At 40.4% G+C, this 22533-nt stretch overlaps 1 protein-coding gene across 2 annotated transcripts in view; it reads right to left on the bottom strand.

The window, feature by feature from the left end:
* The window catches only part of PHACTR3 (phosphatase and actin regulator 3), a 115727-nt gene extending 93424 nt beyond the window's left edge, over positions 1 to 22303 (bottom strand). For both annotated transcript variants that reach the window (XM_068150040.1, XM_068150041.1), the window contains exon 1: positions 21779 to 22303. In XM_068150040.1, coding sequence (XP_068006141.1) covers positions 21779 to 21887 — 109 coding nt within the window. In that variant the 5' untranslated portion in view covers positions 21888 to 22303. The remainder of the gene's footprint in view (positions 1 to 21778) is intronic.
* Between the last annotated feature and the right edge of the window lie 230 nt (positions 22304 to 22533).

Genomic DNA, 22533 nt, shown 5'->3' with positions numbered 1-22533 from the left:
AGTTAAAACTTTTTAAAGATAATGGAGGTGTATGTGGGAGAAAGTGAAAGATAAGTAAAGAGAACACACCAATTCCTCAGCTTGAGTTAACTATCCTGATCCCATTTTCCACCAGCTATTACAAATCACAGGTGGCCAAGTACTTTTGGTACCAGCCACACAGCAGCTAAAAGAGTGGCTTCCACTTAAAACAGTTTTCCCCTATTGGAGCACAAGGCCACCCTTTGCTTTAGGCTGTTGTGACTGGTAAAAAGTGGTGTAAAGTAATGACAAATAAAGCACTGTGGTTGGGAGGTATGACTACCACCTTCTGACACTACAATGGAGATGAAAAAACTATGCACATCAAATCTGGTAGGTTTTTCTGCAGTGGTTCTGGCTCTGAATTCAGGCCCTATGGGATTGGTCTAGAATGCAGTTGGCTCGTGAATGTCATTGATGCAGATGCTGGCACACATTCAAAATGCTGTGTTTCATGTTTTGCTTTTATCTTTAAATATATTTGAGGAGATTTTTCTCCCTTCTAAAACAGCTCACATAATAGGTAGAACTAAAAATGATCTAATAGCTTCAATTGCCTTAGAGCTACTGCCATGCATGAATTCAAATTGCAACTATAAAAAGAAGTAAGGAGAGGTTTCTGTCTAATTTTTATTTTTAGCAGTCTCTGTATTTTTTGAGGACAGAACTTGTTCATGTTTCAAGTCAGCATCAGTTAAAGAAAATGCAATCTGAGAGTCATTACAGGCCATCTGGGTAACTGGAGACAAAAGTCTTAGGAGTTTTGGACTGGTTAAGAAGGCAGTAAATTTAGGAAGGTTAGCAGTTACTAATTAAAGTTATAGAGGTACCTAAATTTGTTTTTATAGCCCTTACTGTTTTAGTTAGATGCAATAACATCTGTTACAGCTGAGCAAATAATTCCTGTTGAGTAGTTATATATACACCTTACTTTCTATCTGCATGTTCCCCGTGATTGTATCAGCTCAATTTGTACAAGTTTAGATTATTTTTGCAGTGTTCAAAATTGTATGAGTTCAACAGCCAAATACAACTAACATTGCTCAGTTCTAGTCCAATACCTTATGTTAGTTTACTCTGTGACTGTATGCAACTCTTAATTAAGTTTATTTGCATGTGTGCTAAACATATGCTTGGTTATTCCAATGTTGTTTTGTACAGATGTTGCCTAACGTTGTTAAATGGAAGAGACCACAATAACTTTAGCAGAAATTAGCCAAATTAGAATAGATTGAAACATTTGAGTGTGCTCCCAGACTAATGTGGCCATATGATACCTATTTGCAAATGCACTGAAATAAGAATTTATGTTTTTAATAAACATGGATACTTTGGGGATTTTCCTACATGCTTCATTCCAGCACAGGCTGACTCTGTGTGTACTGAGACATGCATATTGAGACGTTTGTGGTAACTGATTTTAGGCTGAACCATAACCATTATGACTTTGGACAAGACCACTGAGGATGCACAATGTGAGGAGCTGGTCTGTCCGCTAAAACATGATTTAATGATGTTCTCAGAGCCCTGGGTCATCCTGTAAAGAGTCAGATTATGATGTATTCTCTAAACCTGTTGTAACGATTCAGGCATTCAATCCAAGACTGATATTATGAATAAAAGGAAGATACTAAAAATTTCTTCAGAGAGGCTTAATTGATAGCACATTGGGTAATGAATGACTAATTAATTAAAGGAAAGCAGAATATAATGGATTTGCACTTTGTTTGTACAAAAACCGGGCATCATTAGAACTTTTCGGCCATCATTGGCTCTGTCTCTCCTGCAGTGAGTCATTCTTCTCCCCAAAGAGTCTAGCCGCATGATAAAACTGCCAAACCATACAACTGATACAGCTAAAACTTCCTCAGTTGTCCTGCTATGTAAGCTGGTGCTCTGAATTTAGGGGATTCTTTCTCATTCCTTTTTTCCCATTTCATGGTAAAATGGATTAGGCAGACACCTCAAGACTAGTCTTAGTAGAATTTTCCCAAACTGAAGATAGACAGAGGAAATCCCTTACCCTAGGGAACAGTCACATCAAATGTGGTCTCTTTAAGAAGTCTTTCTGGCTTATTCTGGAAAAGAGCTGGCACATCTTGAGTGTGGAGAAACCAAGATTAAGTGGGTTCATTCAGACATCCTGGGTGTCACTCAGACTAAAATTTGGCATTTTGTGAATGAGAAGATTTTGTTCTCTTCTGCTTCTGAGGACATGACCACACCCTGGAAGTATGCAGCTCCAGAGTAAGCACTCCCTGTCTTAATCACACCAATTTGGAATCAGGGCATTTGCCACATTTATCTGTGATAAGATTAAATAAAGGGACTGCTGCAAAACTGAAGAAAGAACTCCTAGAGCAGGAATAGGGTAATCATTTAATACCATGACTTATTCACTCTTCAAAACAAAATTAAAATAAAAAAGGAACACTGAAGCAATGAAACAAAATGGAAGGAAGAAAAGCAGTCTGGCAACTTTTTGTCTCTGTGCTAGTTTCTTCCACAGCTCAATTCTCAAGAAAGGTCCCAAAGACACAAAGACCTTTTTCAAAGTTCAGTTACAAAACCATGTTTCTAAAATTTCTGTATTCCTAGTAAGTAAGAATCACACAGAATCACCAAATCACCAAGGTTGGAAGAGACCTCAAAGATCATCAAGTCCTACCTGTCACCACAGACCCCATGACTAAACCATGGCACCAAGTGCCACATCCAATCCCCTCTTGAACACTTCCAGGGATGGTGACTCCACCATCTCCATGGCAGCACATTCCAAAGGTGAATGACTCAGTGAAGAACTTTCTCCTCACTGCCAGCCTAAACTTCCCCTGGCGCAGCTTGAGACTGTGTCCCCTTGTTCTGGTGCTCGTTGCTTGAGAGAAGAGACCAACTCCCTCCTGGCTACAACCACCCTTCAGGTAGTTGTAGACAGCAAGAAGGTCTCCCCTGAGCCTCCTCTAGGCTAAACAACCCCAGCTCCCTCAGCCTCTCCTCGTAGGGCTTGTGCTCAAGACCTCTCAAAAAGACAGTCCTTGATCTAGCAGAGAACCAGACAAACATGTAAGAATTAGTCTTTGACTTTAAAAAAGAGTATTATTCATCCAGTCTGGCTAAGCAGTCAGCCAAGTAAAATAATCTGTTTGAAATATATTATCAACAGGAATTGTGTGCTTAAGTGCTTTGAATGTTTAGTATAATATATTGTGTAAAATGCAGTAAGCATGGCAACAACATACCAAAGAGTTCCTTTACATACAACGAAGAAAATTTGTAACATCAAATGCCAGAATGCACAAATCATTTGTATGCACAAGAACCCCATGAGTGCATATGCAAACCACTTCATTATGCTTGTTAGTTATTGTAATTGCCATTAATGTGCAATTACTTGCTCTGCATCACAATTCTAGGTGAACGTTAAATCAGCTACAAAATTCTGAATAGCTAAAGATTTCTGTTCCAGTCCCAAAGCCACTCCATTAAATCTCTTCTGGTATAGTAAAAAAGTGCATGTCATGAACTAAAAAATTACAAACTTTTTTATTCTTTCTTGAAGTGACTACAGTATTCCCAAGACAGCTGAGACTCTGTTGTTTACAGAAGAAAAATTCCACATGCAATAGCAGTGAAATTGTCCTTCCAGTCCTTCCCATCAGGGCTTAGTCACATCAGTCTCAGGCTGCGCCAGGGGAGGTTTAGGCTGGATGTTAGGAAGAAGTTCTATACAGAGAGAGTGATCGCCCATTGGAATGGGCTGCATGGGGAGGTGGTGGTGTCACCATCATTGGAGGTGTTCAGGAGGAGACTTGATGGGGAGCTTGGTGCCATGGTTTAATTGATTAGGTGGGTTGGATAGGTTGGACATGATGATCTTGAAGGTCTCTTCCAACCTGGTCTATTCTATTCTATTCTATTCTATTCTATTCTATTCTATTCTATTCATTAGGATAGGTTATTTGGGCCACTTCAAAACCCGGGTGTTCTGTAGGGGCTATTATATGTCTTTTTTTAATATACTGTCTGCAATCTGGCTATTTGAGCACCCTCTGCATAAAACCACTAGCAATAGCTTAGCTAATTACAGACATAATTGCCTAGTTCCTTTTTTGAGAGGCCAAACTTTGGGTGGGGTAGGACTTCCTAGAGTCTTTTTCAGTAAGGGGAGAATAAGAATATTCTGGAAATAGAATGTGTGTTACAACTGTAAATGTAATTTGTGGAGGAGAAAAATGGAAAATTAGGATGGTTATGTAATATTTCTTATGGACTATCGAACCAGATTTGCCCAAGCACTTCTACAAGATTGTTCCACAGTTATATCCTCTTGAATCTAAAAGCTTTGTTCTCATTTCTTATGACGGCCAAATGGCTTCATCTTTGGCTCCGCATTCCAAATTGTTTTAGAGAAACAGCTCTTGCAGCAGTACTTCATCAGCTCAAATTCAGTCCTAAAGGTAGCTGAAGTTAGAGCAGCCTCTTCTAAATGGATATTTGGGCCGAAATCAGTGCTCTAAGTTTATTTTATGCTTGGGTTATGCTTTTCACCTAATATGTTAACAGGAAAACACACCAAGAGATAAACAGATGACAGTTCCCATTCCCTCCTTAGCTTTCCTTTTCCCACCTCCCTCCACCAATAAAGACTGCAACTGTTTTTTCAGCACCAGTGGTAAAAACTGGAAAATGAGTAAAACCTGAGGTCTACCCTCCCTTATCCTAGAGCTTGACCATAACTGCAGTTCAGAAAAGCCTAGCTTTGTACTTTCAAAATTCTCCTATCAGGACCTGGACCATATGCAGATTGTAATTGTCAGTTACTGCTGAGAAGAGGCCATACAGAATGCAATTATGCTATTAGGGCAGGGTCATCAGAATAGCTTGCTTATTAGAGAAAACCATATACTTGTCCTACACTTATTTTCACTTACATAAAATAGCCTTCTTAGAAGATACTACCGTTAAACAGTGATTATGCATATCAAATCAGTGTTCAAAGTAGGTGATTTATGTGACAGCACAAGACCTGAGAGGAGCACAGTTTAGCATCCATGCATTTAAATAGTGAAAATAGTCTTTGGGTGACACACTGGTTTAGATGTGACACTGTGAGTTTCCACTATTCTTAGTCAAGCAAACTGATTGAAGAGTTCTATCAAACATACATGAAATGCCAATCAAAAATGCAGTCAGAACTGTTACATTTCAGAGAGAACTCTAAAAGGAAGAATAGAATAATTATTATTCAACATTGCTGTTAATGGAACCGTATGTTGGAGACACTCTGAATTCATTGATTTGCAGATAAATGGGTAAGACCAAACAAATACACTCTGAGACTTGTGATCCCAAACTGCTGACAATTCATTAAAATTGTACTATGTACATCTTTGGGAAACAATTGCTGTAAATAACCCATCTATCATGAGAAATAATCCTAAATAACAAGGTTGTCAACTCAAGTAGACTTAGACGGCAGTGGAATAGATGAAGCCTTTTTCACATCTCAGAAGGCAGAGTGTGTTATGGGCAGAAAACAATGAAATAAAGCAGCTACTTAAAACCACTCGAGATATACACTACTTTGGAGGAGCTGCTTTGAAATCATACCTTCTGAAAGCTATCCAAATGACAAGATGAGAGCAGGAGCACTGGGTCAGTCAGGCTTGCTGCAATGGTGAAATGCCTACAAAGCACTCTCAGTGCGATTTCTGGAGGATATGAAACATCCAAATTATCAATTCTTTTACTTTGTGCACAGATGTATGTTACATGGGAAATGAGGGAACAAAACATCCATTTCAACAAGGTATAATTAAAAATGTCACAATAATGATTTTAAAGTTCAGAACACGACTTGAATGTTTAATTAAGTGGTATCACTTCAGCATTTTAGTGGCCCCTCTGCAAACAGGATTACTGATTTGTGGTATCGCGTGGCCATAAAATCTGACTTGGAAGCTGAAAGCCAGGAAACACAGTACTGCCATTAGCCACTCATACAAGACAAAATATGTAGACTTCAGCATGTAGCTTTTGTTATTCTCAGAGGAATCTTCTGGTATCAGTTTTTGACCTCTTCTACACAGTTTCCTATAGCTGCAAGATCTGAGCATGCTTGAACTTGCCCTTGCTCTGAGCTTACTGGACTCAGGAGCTGGGAGACTCACAGCTCTGTCACTCTGTAAGAGACACGAGCCCATGAATCAGCTACCACCAGGATCATGACTCAATACCAACACCTGTAGAGAAGATGCAGGCTCTTTGGCAAAGTCTTTGAGAGCTGTATAATGGAAAAGCAGGATTTATGTGGTAAAACAGCTCCCAAAAAGTTGCCTACCGCAGCAATGTGGAGAAAAAGAGCAGCCACTTACTATAGCTATATAGACCTTGCCTAGTAGCTGTTCTTTCAACAACTTATATATGCAATTACACATCTATTCACCATCACTGCAGGTGCAAGCTGAGCAACAGCATGCGTACAAATGTGTGTGGGTGTGCAAATGCTTCATTATGGCTATTTGTTAGCACAGTGAGTGAAGACTGGTGTCCATGAATGTGTAAATTAGGTGCTTGGCTTACTTGAGAAACAGTTCACTTTGCTTCCTTAGCCCATCCCTCTCAACAGATACTAGAAAAGAAAGTCATGCTAGGTTCATTCCCTGTCAAAGTAGCAGCTTCCATCTAAACTCTAATCCTGCTTTCTTGTGCTGTCCTCAAGTTTCTAACAATGAAGGGAAGTGAATTTTGGGGAATTAGCTGTGATGAATGAAATCTTAATGATAGACATGATATGCTCTTACGTAGCATTAGAATAAGAGGCATCACATCTTGTGTTGTCATTTCTGGGACAGCAAACTGGGACTGTTAGCCAGCTTTAAATCATTTCTGGCATTAACGAGATTCTGACCAGAGGCTCTCTTTCATGTTCTGGATATGCATTGCATTATTTTCTATTATGTCACAATATGTTGCAAAGGAAGAGCTAAATTACCAAGACTAATCCTTTAAGTCTTTCTTTCTTTACGGTGTCAGACAACGTAAGACTATGCCATATTTCCATAATCTCTCTTGTATTATGAGAATATTATGATCTACAACAACAACAAAATCCCTGAATTGCATGAGTTCCCCTTGGCTTTCATGTGCCTAGACTTGTCTTTCTCTGTCAGAAAAAGATATTTCTAAGTCTGCATGCTTTCCTGTTAACAGACACTATCAGGCTGAAAACCAGATTATTACCATAAAGCAGGGGAAAAAAGTTTTCTGGTGTTTACAAATTAGTATTTCTGAAAGGGCAGCATGCAATACCTGAAGTTCTCCTCTTTATTCAAGAAACTACTTTACATGAAAGTCCATTTTTAATACCTAGAGTATCTACTTCTGCTTTTTTTCTAGCTGGATATGTATATTTAGATTAATCTGTTCAAAAGTACTTTTAAAAGTAGTTATGCTCAGACAACTTTACATTAGCTACCAAGACCTAAAAAAGATTCCTGCAAAGCTGTGCTGGCACAGTGCAGGGGAATTTCTTAAGGGAGAGTGGGAGGCCAATTTGAATTTAAAAATTAATTAATTAAACCCATCAGAAGTACTCTTCCATTTCTTTTAATAGAATAAGGGGGGGAAATTAAGAGGTGTTCTCCTGAGAGATCTGTCCTTTTGGATAGACTGAAAACATCTTCCCTTACATACCCTATCCAGAAACTTAGGGTGCATTTCTCTGCTGACATTTTCATGATGTCTAAGTTGCTAAGAGCATATTCATAAACTTAAGTCTTCTAAAATCACTTCATTAGAGCAGCCAAACAAACCATGATCTCAAAATGGATGAGTTCTTGGCAGGGTATTTTTTTGTTTGGTTTGGAAGGGGGCAGGGTGCTGTTGGTTTATTTTGTTGTTGTGTCTTCTTGTTGTTTATTTTTAATAAGTTACTGCAAAATATTTCTAAAATCTTCAGCAGGCAAAGAAATAGAGGAATAGATGGATTAAATTTGGGGTTGGAAAGTGGAATGATTTTTCTGCAGGTGCAGGGTACAAAATAGCTGATTATATAAAGCATCATTTCCCAAACAAGACAGATGAGTAATGCCCCAGGTCATGGTGCATGTTTTTTCAAAGAGGTTGGTGGAACAAGAGACCTTTGATGTGTTGGAATAAAGCCTAAACACATCCTAGAAGCAGCATTATGAGAGAAAGAGTGAGAAAAATATAAATGGAACAGCAAGACACTGAAAACAACTTCTGTTTTTTGCTCATAGGTTCTTCTTTCAGAAACAAGGGTTATTTAATCACTTTTCATCTCACATCACCCACAATAACTCTGGAGGTTACTGGCAACTTTCAACAAAGGATATAGTTCATGGAAAAAAAAAGATACCGGTGACTCTGTTAAGTATTACCTGTAGGAAAAGCCTTAGTGTGAGATCAGTTTTGCTTACCCACAAAAGCATCCACACATGAGAGACACTGTAAGTGCCCTGAGGGAAGAGTTTTCAGTCAGACTGATGCTTCATTAGACAACAGAAGATCCAGTCTTAAGTCCTATGCCACAAATGAGGTTTTTAATAAGATTTTAAGATCAAATTGAGGACTGAAAATGCTGAAACTGTAGGGAAGCAGGCTTTGTTGGCTTCTCCTTGTTACAGTCGTAACACCCATTCTATTTCCAGAAGAATAATTTGGAAGAAAGGCATGTGGAGCATGGGCTGCTGCATTTGCTAAGGTAGAAGGAAAGGGCTAGCTAACGGAATAAACTCAGACTAGGTGACAGAAGAGTGAAAAAATGTAGAGAAAACAGACTGAAAGGTTTTTAAAAGTTGTATTAAACTCCACTGTTTCACAAGAGAACAGCAGAAGGTAGGAAAGCACCAGCTCAGTGAGACAGGAGGAAAGCCAGTCTTCCAGATCAGCCTGTGTCATCTTCAAAGATACTTTCTTGGACTAAAGAAGAGAGGTACAGAATACATTTCTACTGTGAGCTAAGGCCCTTTCTTAAAATGTTTTCATTCATACACAATATTCTGGATTTTTGAAGGATGCTTCTTTATACTTGTTAAAATGATCCCTCTTACTTTGCTTCCTTTCAGTTTATTCTTCTGGTTGAATTACAGCAGAAAAATGTACACCGTAACACTAAGAGGTCTATTTTCTATCTATCTTGACAGCTGTTGTTCACATACCCTATGTTTGCCTTAAGAAAATACGCATCTGATCATGTCATCTGTTAAGTTGACCACTACTGCAAGGGTTCAAGTAAACTAGCCTCAGGCAATGGCAGATATTTGCTCCCATTACAGATCTAGCAGAGTCAAGGTTTTAGTGAGGATGAAATTTTTGGTATCATGCCATTCAATCTGAATTAGTATTAGTAGTTAACAGTAAAAGAGCATGTTCTTCAGGACCTCTCTTATGTTCCTTAATGTAAGGGATTTCCAGATGACACTAAGTTCACTTCTGTGCCTCACTTGCAGGAAGCAGTGTTACGGGATGCTGGATTGTGCAGCGCTAAGTATCTCAGATGTGAACACTGAAGTGATATATGCAGTTAATCTCAGATCTGATTTTACCATTTTCTTGTTACTAAAGAAACTAAGCACTTAAAACTCATGGTGAAGTGAAGAATTTGATTGATGGACTAGACTCCATTTTCTTTTTCCCAGAGCCAGCTAGCATTTTAATATGAACATTTATTCCCTGTTTCTAGGTGCTGTAACACAGAGTAAAGTCCAATGAGCAACTGTTACAGAATTAAACGTTTTAGCTGAAGTCGAACTGTTGTATTTGAGAGTAGGGTGTTTTTCTCCTTGAAACTTCTGCAATCCTAAAAAGCTGCACAGTCTACACAGTTGCTATAATTAGAAGAAATTCAAATATTTTTCTCCATCCTTATATAGATCTTACAAAGTTATAAAACACCCATTTGAAAAGCACAAACTTCAGAGAGCTCAAATGAAGTCAAGTTTACATCCGCTGGTGTGCATTGTGAACTGGGTGAGGATTTAGGTAGCTGGAGAGCAGGCAAGTGTACAGAACTGGATTTGTCAAACAATTCCAACAACTGAGTTGCGAGACCTGTCAGTTAAAGTTCATACAACTGTTTCCCCTTTCCTGTGGTAGTTCCTGAAGTTCCCCCTTGCTCTGAGGTAACAGGCACACTGAGTGTTTTTTCACTTCTACAGTCATTTCCTGACCCTGAACCTTTTGGTGTTCAAGTGTGCTCATTCAGCCAGCCTTTGCTTCACTTCCAGCCTGTCTCAGCTTCAAGCATAGGCAACTATGCTCTCCCTAAGCAGCATCTTCTACTGTGACTGTCAAAAACACTGTCCTAGACTGGCTAGACCATGGTTCTGCCTAGTTGAGCATTTCTTATGGTCTCACAGAATAAAATCCCAAGTCTTGGTGCGGGCTGTTTAATTCAGAGATAAGATGCAGATTTCTGTGAGCAGCTGGATGAAATGTGACAGACATTCACAACAGATCAATATGGGCAAGGCATAGGAAAGACTGCATGGCCTAAGGGATGTAGCAGCCCTCAGAAAAGGCTGAAGGCTTCACTGGTTTGATGTTATTCAGTGATCTATGTCCAGCTGCTGGTTATGCAGCAACAGAACAGTTTGAGGGTGTAAAAAAAAAAAACCAGAATAAGGAAGTGAACACATGAACTGTCTCTTCATTATATGTAACAATCATGAAGTGCTTTAGGCATAAGGACATGTCTTTCTTTAGTTATAATCACAGGTCCACACACGTGAACCGAGTGTGATTACAGGATATTACTGCACTACAGAGCAAGATTAGATACCCTTTGATTAAGATCATCTTACTGAAATATTTATGCAGACTCAAGCATGAAGCTATTGACCTGCATCAAGTAGTTATATGATGTGCTCTCCAGGGCATGTATAAATTGTGTATACGTTGGACCGTAAATCAACTCGAATTTCAAACAAAAGCATGGGATTTAATGGGCACAAAGAACCATTTTATTAGTATACAAGCTGTAGCTACATTTAGAAGCAAATTGAAAGTATCCTTTTAGCTTTATTTACTCCTTGGTGTTTATAGATCTAATGTGCTTAGAGAAGCCCAGGTAATTAATTCTATGCATTAATTTTTTAAAATGCAAAGCCACAGGTTTGGTTTTAAAATGCCACAATGTCATAAATAAATACTGTAGCCCATTCTTTACAGCACAAATTGGACAGTCCTGAAACAGAGTTCCAAAACTAAAGATTGTGAGACATTAATTCTGTTACTTAACTATTCAATAAAATAAGGTTTCCAGATAAACATGACTCCAAGCATTATGTAACTTAGTACACTTCCAAATGCAGTGCAAACATTGACTGACTAATCCTCAACCATCTTCATTTGTAGCTAAAGTGTGAAGTTTTTTACTATTTGACAGACATGAGTTTATCTTCTTTGCACAGAGAAGCAAATAATGGTGTGCACAAATTATTATGTGTGCAAATTAAGTCTGAGTCCTTGTACTTAATGTGGGCAATCAGATTTAGAGTTTACTTTAAAATAAAGCCCATAACACTAAAGGGAAGAAAGGTGACACAGCGTTTCAGTGCTCCATAGGCTAGCTCATTGACTGAACCATTTCCACCCTGTTCAAGTGACCATTCTGCCTAATTTAGGAGAGGGGATGCTTCTTTGCTAATCTCTATTATTTCATTTTTTACTTCTACTTTAAATGTTGTCCTTGCTAAGAGCGGCATACATACACATTCCCCACAGCTGAGTGGGAAAGTGTGGACTAACACATTTTCTGATTTAATTTTTCTCCACTGAGTTTCCAACTACTTCTGTTTTATATATATATATATATATAATAAAAAAAAAAAAAAAGGTTATTAGAAGGTAAATTAATTGCAAAGAGGAGAAGTACTACAAGGTAATTAGAAATCCCTGTCCATGTTTCATCAAAAAGCCCACAGTTCCCCTTTTTTTTCCTACTAGGTGAAACAATATTCAGCACAAAGACTGAGTCTCTGAAGAGTTTTAACACATAGAATTTCTTGTCCTAAATTTCCAAGTGAGAGACCAGACTTGCCCACAATTTGCAATACACTGTTCCAGTGTAACATGATGCAAAGATGAGAGTTTGAGATATTGTTTTTCCTTAATTCACTACATTTCCTAAATATACTTGCCTAAACCATTTTCTCAATTATTAGTAGCACAAAACACTGGAATGTGAACCACAGAACAAGAAGCTGCAGCTACATTTGAAAAAACTTAAATAGAAAAAACCCAAACAAGTTCTCTAACCTTGCAGATTTCCTTTTCCATATAAAATATTTTTTCTTCTCCCTTCCATCTTTTTTTCCATGAGTTGACTAGGAGACTCTGAAACACCTTAATTCAGAAGTAGCCATTCATCATGACAGCAGCACTGCTGTGTGTGGTCTTTGTAAGACTGGAGACTGAACCTCACAAAATCCAGAGTCAACTTCACAGTGATGCCACTGGCTTCCTACAGATACTCAGAGAAGCCAATTGCTTACAGCTCAATTCTCCATATGTAAAATATAAGCAACACCTGGGGTTTTTCAGTGTTTTCTGTCTTGTTCAAATTAGATTGCAAACCACTTAAAGTGGGAACAGTTTCTCTTTATGTGCCACACAGCAACTGGCACAATCATGCTTTATTTCATATACAGCCCATAGGTATTTCTCAGACAAGACATCTGTGTTTGCAGAATCCAAGCCTGAATCGGTTTTGTAATCTGTGCTAGTTCTTTTATGATGCATGAAAACATCTAAAGAGTTAAGGAGGGAAACAGAAATGCCCTTTGTAGAGAGTATACAAAAGACCTGTAATACTTCTCTGTGTGATGTATGAGATACTGCAGTTCTGAAGAAGCCCTTTTTCATTCATACAGCTTGCTTTGATGGTTGCATACTTAAGACCTAAAAAATTTCTTCAGTAAGAGGCAAATTCATTATTTAAATATCAGTACAATATTTTTTAAATCTGCCCTGCATTGTTTACACAGCATGCAACATCAGCCCTGCCACTGCTTTTAATGTCTGAGGATAGCTGCTGCAGCCAAACAAAAGTGTGAAGAAAGCTTGTGTGCACATAACTAGGCTCCTTCTGGCACACAAGAAAAAATTCCTAGAAACTAGGGGAGATTTAATATTTAAGACATTCTAGAACTAAGTAATTGCTTCTGATTCAATGTGAGATAATAGAAACAGAGCAGATAACTAGTGAAAAAGCTTTTCACTGACATGTGATGCCCACTCTTAACTTACATATTTCAAGTTTATACCAAATCCTTGACATGCCTCCAAAGGTTTTGCTAGTATCACTGAGACTAAGAGAACCACCAAGCTTTTGGCACACCAGAACAGCTGTGCATTGGGTCTCTGTAGGGTGGGAGCAGAGGGCACATTTGCGCTGTTTGACAGTTCTTTAGGCATCTGCACTTCAAAGTGAGATTCTGTCCAATCCTTCTGCTCAGAAGACAATGAGGTTAGCTAGGAGGGGGAAAGGACCTGCAGTCATTACTCAAGGGTGCACAAGAAACTACAGGTGCAAATAAAGTTCATAAAACAACTCAGCTATTTCTGATTTAATGACATCACTCTCATAAATCCAGTCTAGGTTATGATGGTATACAATCAGTATTTCCACTTCTTGGATAAAGAGGTTTTAATAGTTTAAGTATCTTTGCAGCAACATTCAAACTACTTGCCAACTTGGGATTTAGGAGAAAAGAGAACTGTAAATTTTTACATTTTTTTCCCCCCAGTAAAGGTATCTGTTTCATTTACATAACTCCAAACACTGGGAACAGTCAATCCCTGGAAAAGCCTAAAGACAACACTCAACATGAATAGCATAATTATTAACTGATCTTATTTAAATGCTGCAAAAGTATTATTAAGACATAACTCCACAATGTGCTCACTTCAATCCCCCAAAAGTAACTAGAGTTTCAGTAAGTGAAATACTCACAGTATCACAGTATCACTTAGGTTGGAAAGGACCTCGAGGATCATCGAGTCCAACCTGACACCGCAGACCCCATGACTAGACCATGGCACCAAGTGCCACGTCCAATCTCCCCTTGAACGCCTCCAGGGTCGATGACTCAACCACCTCCCTGGGCAACCCATTCCAATGCCGAATGACTCGCTCGGTGAAGAACTTCCTCCTCACCTCGAGTCTGAACCTCCCCTGGCGCAGCTTGAGACTGTGTCCCCTTGTTCTGGTGCTGGTTGCCTGGGAGAAGAGGCCAACTCCCTCCTGGCTACAACCACCCTTCAGGTAGTTGTAGAGGGCAATAAGGTCACCCCTGAGCCTCCTCTTCTCCAGGCTAAACAATCCCAGCTCCCTCAGCCTCTCCTCATAGGGCTTGTGTTCAAGGCCTCTCACCAGCCTTGTTGCCCTTCTCTGGACACGCTCAAGTGTCTCAATGTCCTTCTTAAACTGAGGAGCCCAGAACTGGACACAGTACTCAAGGTGCGGCCTAACCAGAGCAGAGTACAGGGGCACTATGACCTCCCTGCTCCTGTTGGCTACACTATTCCTAATGCAGGCCAGAATGCTATTGGCCCTCCTGGCCACCTGAGCACACTGCTGGCTCATATTCAGGTGGCTGTCGATCAGCAAACCACCACTCAACCACCATAAAGCAGTGTGTTAAGCATGCATTTTGTTGAGTACCATGCAATATACCAATTCCACACCACCATCACAAACCTAAAGATGTGCAGTACCAAAATTACACTTTCAAAACAACAGAGTCTACATTTAGTAAGTCCCACTGATGCAGCCTGCCCAAGTGCACTGTGCCCATTCTCCTCTCCAAAAACAGACAGACTACTCTCCCCTTCTGGAAAATGCTAGAGAAGAACTCCTATGCATATATGAGTCATATGCTGCTGGAGTAGGAGAAGATTCTCTAAAGGATGGAGAAAAAGGTGAGTTGTGTGATTCCAATGAAGCATCACAGACTTGGGGTCCAGTTAGATGAGACCATTAAGGGATTGGGGTTTTAATGAGAAAGAAAAAGACCTTTCCAAAAGCACAATGGAGCATTTGTTAAAGTACAACTTGCATTGCAGTACTTAGTAATACTGTGAGGATTTTTCTCATGCTGTGTCATAAAAAAAACCTCTATCTCTACACTATCACAAATAAAAAACGTTTTGGGGAATCTTATAGGAGTGAAATTTGGACTTCAACGTAAAGGAAATGAGACATTAATTAAACTAATGTCCTGCATGTTTATAGTCTCTTCTGAGTATCCTTGAGTCCCTGTTATGTGTGGAACTGTTAAGTTTCTGCTGAGAGCTCTTTGGTTGGATTTGAACAGAAACACTCTTACTTTGAATGAGATAACTTAAAATATCACAAAGCTTCCTATATATGAAACACAGTACTACATCATAAGCTGGAGCAAAGGCACTGACTAGCTTATTTAATGTTGGACACAAATAATAGTGTTGGGAGAGAATATAGGAGACCTGGTACACTTCTTTTTTTCCGGAAGAAATACAATGCAGGCTAAACAAACTCTGTTGACAGAATATACTTGTTGATACAAGGAAATGAAATGGATATCAAAATATCTCTGGTTAAAACAGAAACTAAGTGAAAAATTAATGGTTGCCTGGCTCAAGCATATCAAATACAAACATTGCTACAACAAATAAAGACATCACAGATAAACCTACAAGTCCCTGGTTTAAGTAGCAGTGATCTACATGACTGCAAAAGGATGGAAACACCATCCGACTGACAGGCAGGATACCAAGAGTCTCTTTTCCTGTCCTAGTGCTCACAATGCTATCCATTTGCATCTTATGCTCATGTTTTAAGTTAAGCATGGGGTTACAAGATTTTCTGAATTATGGGCCTGAAATAAACAGATTCACAGCAAAATTTACTAGAGCAGATTCAGGAAGCTGGCACCAGTCTTTCTGCACTCCAGTTGCACTCGTCTCTCTTTGTTTTCCCTTTGCTCTGTAAGCATCTGCAGCCCACACCTACTATACTTTACTTTTAATATGCTTTTAACTTTTCAAGCCTCCCCTGCCAGTATCTCCCAACATCATGCAGCTTACCAGTCTCCTGGTGGTTAAGGGGGAAAAGCATGGCTTTCCAGTTTCTGACAAGCTCCCTAACATTATGCACAAGACTCTCACTGAGCAAACATGTTGAAAGAACAAATATGTCAGCAACAAGCGATAATTTAAAACTTTAGCAGCCTAAATCAACCCTAAAACATTATGAGAAAATGACAGTAGGCATATGAAAGGAGTGGCACACTGCTCAGGATGGGTTACAGCTTTAAAAAAGAAGGGAAAAAACCCAAACCTTCGTACAGACTATTCCTGATGTTTTATTGCATTTCCCTAGGCATTACTTAGATGGCTGATGTCCTTATATTGCCTGTGGGGCTCTGCTGGGTTACAGATCATGCTTCAGTCCATAGAGGTACAGTGTAAGTAGAATATAGTTCAACTCCCTTCTTGGCAGCCTAGAATACTTACAAGAATGTTTCCTGCTACAATGCTTATAAGAATGTTTCCTTCTGAGTTGAAACTAGAAACAGTGATGAAGGAGCTTTAACTTTTATGCAGCTGTTCTCTCATTGAGTTAATTCAGCACACTGTGCTGCTGATTACACATGGTATCAATAGAAATAAAAAGGGCATTTGTGCCTGGCAGGGACATAGTTGTGCATCTCTGGAAAAACTATTCAGAAGTAGTTTTAACTTGTCAGATCTTGAAGCACATCACAGTAAAGAGTGCAGAAGCTGAGAAGCCCTCCATCAGTCTTCTCCAATGAGGGTGCCAAGACACCATGTTAAGGACATCTAACACTACTGCTTGCACTACAATAGCTCCTTGTCTTGGTACAGATCTTACAACAGAGGAAAGGGGAGACATGGTGAACCACAGGCAAGGTCTACTGAAGAACTCATTCATGCCAATCTTGAAAAAGAAGTCTTTAAATGCCAGGGAGGAAAAGTAGCAACACAGAGAGCAAAATGTGATGACACCAAAGCATGCCTGTACAAATTAAAATGGATTATCCCACAATTAAGGGGGGATGTGACATTTTCACACATTGTCACGGTTGTCTGCATCTCCTCAAGTAATACAGAGTTTTGACATGGTGTGGTCTTCTTCAGTCTGTGACTACAAATCAAACAAGATTGTCAATCTTCTCTGTGCTCTGCGACTGGTGGAAGGATATAATGAGAGAAATAGTTTGGCTTCCTGCAACTGTCTCTGAAATGTATGGTGATACTGAAATCTGTTCTGTATTTCATACCCCTGCCCTCTTTGGACTTTCTCAATCCTTACCTAAAAAGACGGAGGAAAGAAAAGAGAAAGAGGAAAGGAAAAAACTATGATCTCTGAAACAATTGAAATCCCTCCTTGCATTATGTTTTCTTAAGCAATAGCTGGGGTTTGCCACCTAAAGCATCTGCCATCAACTTTTCACTTTTTGAGTTAGAACTTAACATACTTCATAATTTCTATACTTTCTTAACTACCTCAAAAAAATTTCCCTGGATGTTATGGCAGGACCTATTTTCTAGAGCAGTTTTCCCGCTCGGAGCTAAGCCCAGACCTACAATAAACTGAGCTGTGTCTTTATACACAAAATCTGATGCAATTGGATATTCTGGCCCTCCCCAAACTCAGTGAAAACAATGGGACTTTGAACAGCCATCTTAATGGCAGAGGGAGGGATGCTACTGCTCTTAGAACTCCCTCTTGAGAGGACCTCCAGATAAAAGTTGTGTCGTGATTCTTCTCCTGTGAATCTGGCCTTAAGTCACGGCACAAGGAAAATTAAATTCTCTTTAACAACAGCACAGTCTAAAGACAGTCTATAGTTAAACAAAACAAGTATTTTGACGTGTGTTTTCAAATTCAGGACATAATCCTTTTTGAGGTTAGCTCACCCAGTGTGACAGTGTGCTTAAAGACAGACTGAAATATGAAGTCCAGTGTTCACTGCCCTATAGTAGCTCTTGTAAAATATTGCTCAGTGGCCATAAAATAGTGCACTTAAGTCATAGGCTGAAAGGCATTGTTCTGTCTTGGAGGAGAAAGCAACTGATTTAATTAAAACAAAGAAATATTCATTCCTTCTTATCTTTCTTATACTATTTCCGGTATCCTCTACACTATGAATAGGAACTATATGCACCACTTAAATGCTGGAGGAAATTATCTGTATACAGTCAGTAAAGCCTGCATGGATAACTGAAGTCCGTATTTTCTTCTCAGACCATGACTCTGACATCTGAATTGATCACTGTGAGGAGCTGCTATTTAATTAAAGCTGCATGTGAAGGATCTATATTGGTGAATTTCCCTCTCGTTTGAGAATTTAGCTATTAAATGCATCTAGCCTAGTTCACTGAACACCTTGTTTATCTTACTACAGGAACAATTAATAAGACCATAGTGGCACATGCTCATTTTTAAAGTTTTTTCCATGTGACAAAATTGACAGGTTATAAAATAACTTTTCATTTCTACCGTGAACGCTTTGTGAAGAAAAGCACACCAGATAAGAAGCTTTATCATGAAGCCCTGATTGTTCATGGCTTGGAGTAATTGCAGCTTCTGCTGTCATCAGTCAGGATTATGAGTGTCCAGAACTTCTCTAAGATCAACATCTAAGGCTGTCTGAGCCAGCCAGTCACTCAGTTACTTTGTGCTCTTGCTGGAAGAAGAGGGAGGCCTCTTAAAAAGAAACAAACAACAAAACCACAAACAATCGAAACCACAAACCCCAGTCTTCAGCTGTGTTCCCACATGGGAAACTCCCTTCGAGATTTGACCTCAAGCAACAGTTCAGTTTAAAAAAAAAAATATTGCAAATGAAAGCAACAAAAACTATAGTCCAAACAGGAACTGTATAGATCCAATAGGCACTATAGTGAACTAACACTTGCCATCTGCAGTCTGTTCATCCCAAGTTCCTTGAATCTGATGTTTATATTACTCAGTATTAGCTAAAAAGAGATTAATGTGGTCCAGGGATAGAGGATTCTGAACTTGTGCAAGACAGCCAGCAAGACTTGTAACCATGCTGTGCGCAGTCAATACTACTGTTAAGCTGGCATTTCAAGAGAGAAAGGAAAATGAAGCATTGCATCAGAGATCTTTCTTAAGTAGGTAAACACATGAAAAGCTATATCCTGCCCCCTCAACACTCTAAGCTACATCACTGATATTTCCTGGATAAAGCTGGGCTAAAAAAGAATACTACCATAATTGCATAGGTCAAGAGGAGAAATATAAATTATGTCTTTAAACAAACCCATATGAACACCAGAAGGCTGACTTCATCTATTCCCACATTTTCAACCTCAATATACTTTCCTACAGTAGAGACAGCCAAATGAATTGGTGCAGAATAATCCTTGACCACATCATGCAGTCAAGAAAATGTTGCAAAACAAGACTACATCTCCAGTAGGAATATATTGAATTTATCATTCAAATGCCATATAAAATGGCATGTTTCTCTATTGATCCTTCAGTTATCTCCATGTTTTATTCTTGACTTATTTGTCTGGACAATTTAAATGCATGATTTCAAAGTTGATGAAAATTACTTTAGTTTTTAAATGAAAAAGAATCCTCTATGCTCAAGCTTACTTCTCTATATGGTTTGTCTGCAAGCAGGGTTGGGATGTAAACACAAACTCTGAATGTATCCTTTAGCACTCCTAAGACTTTGTGTTGACTTACAGTCCATTGGTGGTTATGCTGGTATTATGATTTTCCAGAATAATAAAAAGAATAACAATTATGTCATGTAGGATACGTAATTCTTACAGCAGCATAAATTGTATTTCAGTATTTTGAGTAGCTGATTGTATGAAACTGCTCATTATAAGTGATTGCTTACAACACTGTAAAATATTATTTAAGTAATTTCTGTCCATTTTATTGTTTTTAAGTATATAAATGTTCAATACTATTTGATAGACAAATGTAGCAACTGAAAAGCTTACGAAACATACGAACTCCTTATACCTACCTAGAGAGTAAATCGTATGTATTAACACCTTTTGTTTCTTGCCAGGTATTGTATGTATAACACAATACCACAAAGAATGTCTGTTCCTGCATATCAGAATAGCTTCTGCCATGCTATGGGACACTGTCTTACCTGATAAAGTCAGTATTAGGGGGAAAAAATGCTACTTGGTATTGGTAGTTCTATCACCTTACACAAAGCATAATAATGTTTACATCCTTGTCTATTTGTCAGACATGTTGTGTAGTTTCTTTGTTGTATATTTCACAAAGGCAAACATAATTAATTAGCAAATGATGATATAGCGGAATTAAAACTCAGACTGCATATGCCTTCCTTTCATTAGTCACTTCTGCTTCTAGAAATCAAATGGCAGAAACATACATTCCTCTCAGTCAAGATTGCCCCTTTGGGAGTGAGTCGAGCAGTTCATGTTAGAAGAGTCCTTTGTTCCCTTCACTTAGTGTATCGGAACACTTGGGCATCAGAGATAAATCACCCACTGTCTGCCTTAATTTAATTTGTACTGCACTCCAGAGCAAGGTGCTTAGAATTGCTTGATAAACAAATAGAAGAACTTCAAATAGTTACAAATATTAATATCCTCATTGGTTCAGAAGGAAGCACAATAGCAGGTGTATTACAAGAGTCTGGAATATTTTATTACTCAGTGAACTGGGAAAAAAAAGCTGAATCCAAAACTGCATGCAGGGACTCTCTCTTCCAGCCTGACAGTGCCTGACCGAAAACCCAAACCCATTTCTAGGTTTAGAATTCAGTGTAACGGGAAGTGATGATCAACATCCCATTCATTCTTACACTGTTTTGATTACTCAGTTTCTCATAAAGAAACCTTCCAGTTCTTCTTGTATGAGCATCTGTTCAGATAAACTGAGACTATACTGGCTCTTAGCCTTTCCTTCCAGCTTGTTGTGCCTTTCCCTGCAATCACATCACATCAAAGTGGTGTAGTTATTAGTTTCTTTTTTTTTGTTTTTTTCTTTTCTGAAGGGGTCATTATTGCTTAGATTCTGACAATCAGAAATTACTGAGTCACCACCAACAGACATTCAGAATTATTCCTCTGAGTGAAGTTAAGCTGAAAACATCATTAGCCATTGTTAAAGGACAAAAAATCCAATCACAATATTCCATTTATATACCAGCGATTGGCTGTGTCCCCCCCAGCACCACCTTCTGTGCCTACACTTCATAAGAAGATTACGCTTCTCCCTATGAAGTGAAAATTACCTTCTTGTGGGGAGAAAGCGTTTAATTATGACTCTGCTTCCCCTTGTCTCCATGGTGATCCCATGCAAACAGCCTGCTTTATTAGACCTTATTTCCCCCCACCCCGCGAAAGTCATAAATTAGCTCTGTGTGACCCTCCGCTGCGGCGTTAACCGCTACCACGCCGGAGCGCAGCACCCAGGCATCGCCTGCCTCCGGGCGGCCCCGGGGACCCTGCGGACCCCGCTGTGCGTCCGGCGCCGACCGCGCCCCCCGGGCGCTCACTTTGCAGAGCAACGCTGCGCTGGCAGAGCCGCTGGAAGGGCTCCGCCGTAATCCCATTTGGAGCTCAGCCGCCGCATCATTTCGGCACTTACTGCAGAAAATACGCTCGGCCCCGGTGGGCGGTTATGCTACAAATTGGCCGATGATCCCCGCGCCCCTACCCGCCCGAGCGCTGCTGGGGAGAGCGGGGCCATTACCTGGGTGCTCCCCGGCGCCGGGGCCCGCGGGGTCGGTGAGGATGCTGGGGTCACTCTGCGACCTGCCTCGCGGGAGAAAGCAACCGGTCCCTTCTTCCGATGCAGCCATGAGGTGGAGGGCGGGAAGCTCAGAGGAGGGGGGAGGAGGAGGCGCTCATGGAGCCGGAGACGACGAGGGGACAATGGGGACGGGGGTGCGGCGGCAGCGGCGGGGCGTCAGCCGGGCAGGATCAGCCGCGGCAGCATCTTTCCCGGTGCCGTCGGCAAGCTGCAGCGGGGCGCTCCGCCGGCACCGGGCGCTCAGGGGGCAGATTCGGGCGCCTCACGGGGGTGGGTCATGCTGCCTGGCGGGGTGGGGAAGAGACGGAGCGCGGGCCGCCGACCCGGCCCCCCGCCGCCCCCTCCCGGGGTTCCCCCGCGAGCGTCGCTCCTGGAGTCGCCTCAAGCCGCCGCGCTGCTGAGCGCATCCGTTGGAAAACATTGGGATTCTCCCATGGTGCCCCGCGAGCGGCACTGTGACGTCACGCGGGAAGGAGGACGATGCACCTGCACGGCACAAAGGCGGCGGCCGCCGCAGGTGCGCGAGGCGTGGGGCTCCGCCCCCGCCGGGAGCACATGACTGGGGCGGGGGGAAGAGGCTGCTCCGCCCTCGAGGTGGGGGCGAGGACCCCATTGGTGTATGCACCTCGCCTTTTGCCCGCCCGGTTCTCCGGGGTGAGGACTCTGCCGGTGTATCCCCACATCCTCTCTTCCCT

This window comes from Melanerpes formicivorus, unplaced genomic scaffold, assembly GCF_026170545.1.
Source record: "Melanerpes formicivorus ecotype bairdi unplaced genomic scaffold, bMelFor1.0.p_v2 SCAF_19, whole genome shotgun sequence".
NCBI lineage: Eukaryota > Metazoa > Chordata > Aves > Piciformes > Picidae > Melanerpes > Melanerpes formicivorus.
This window is presented reverse-complemented; position numbering and strand designations above follow the sequence as displayed.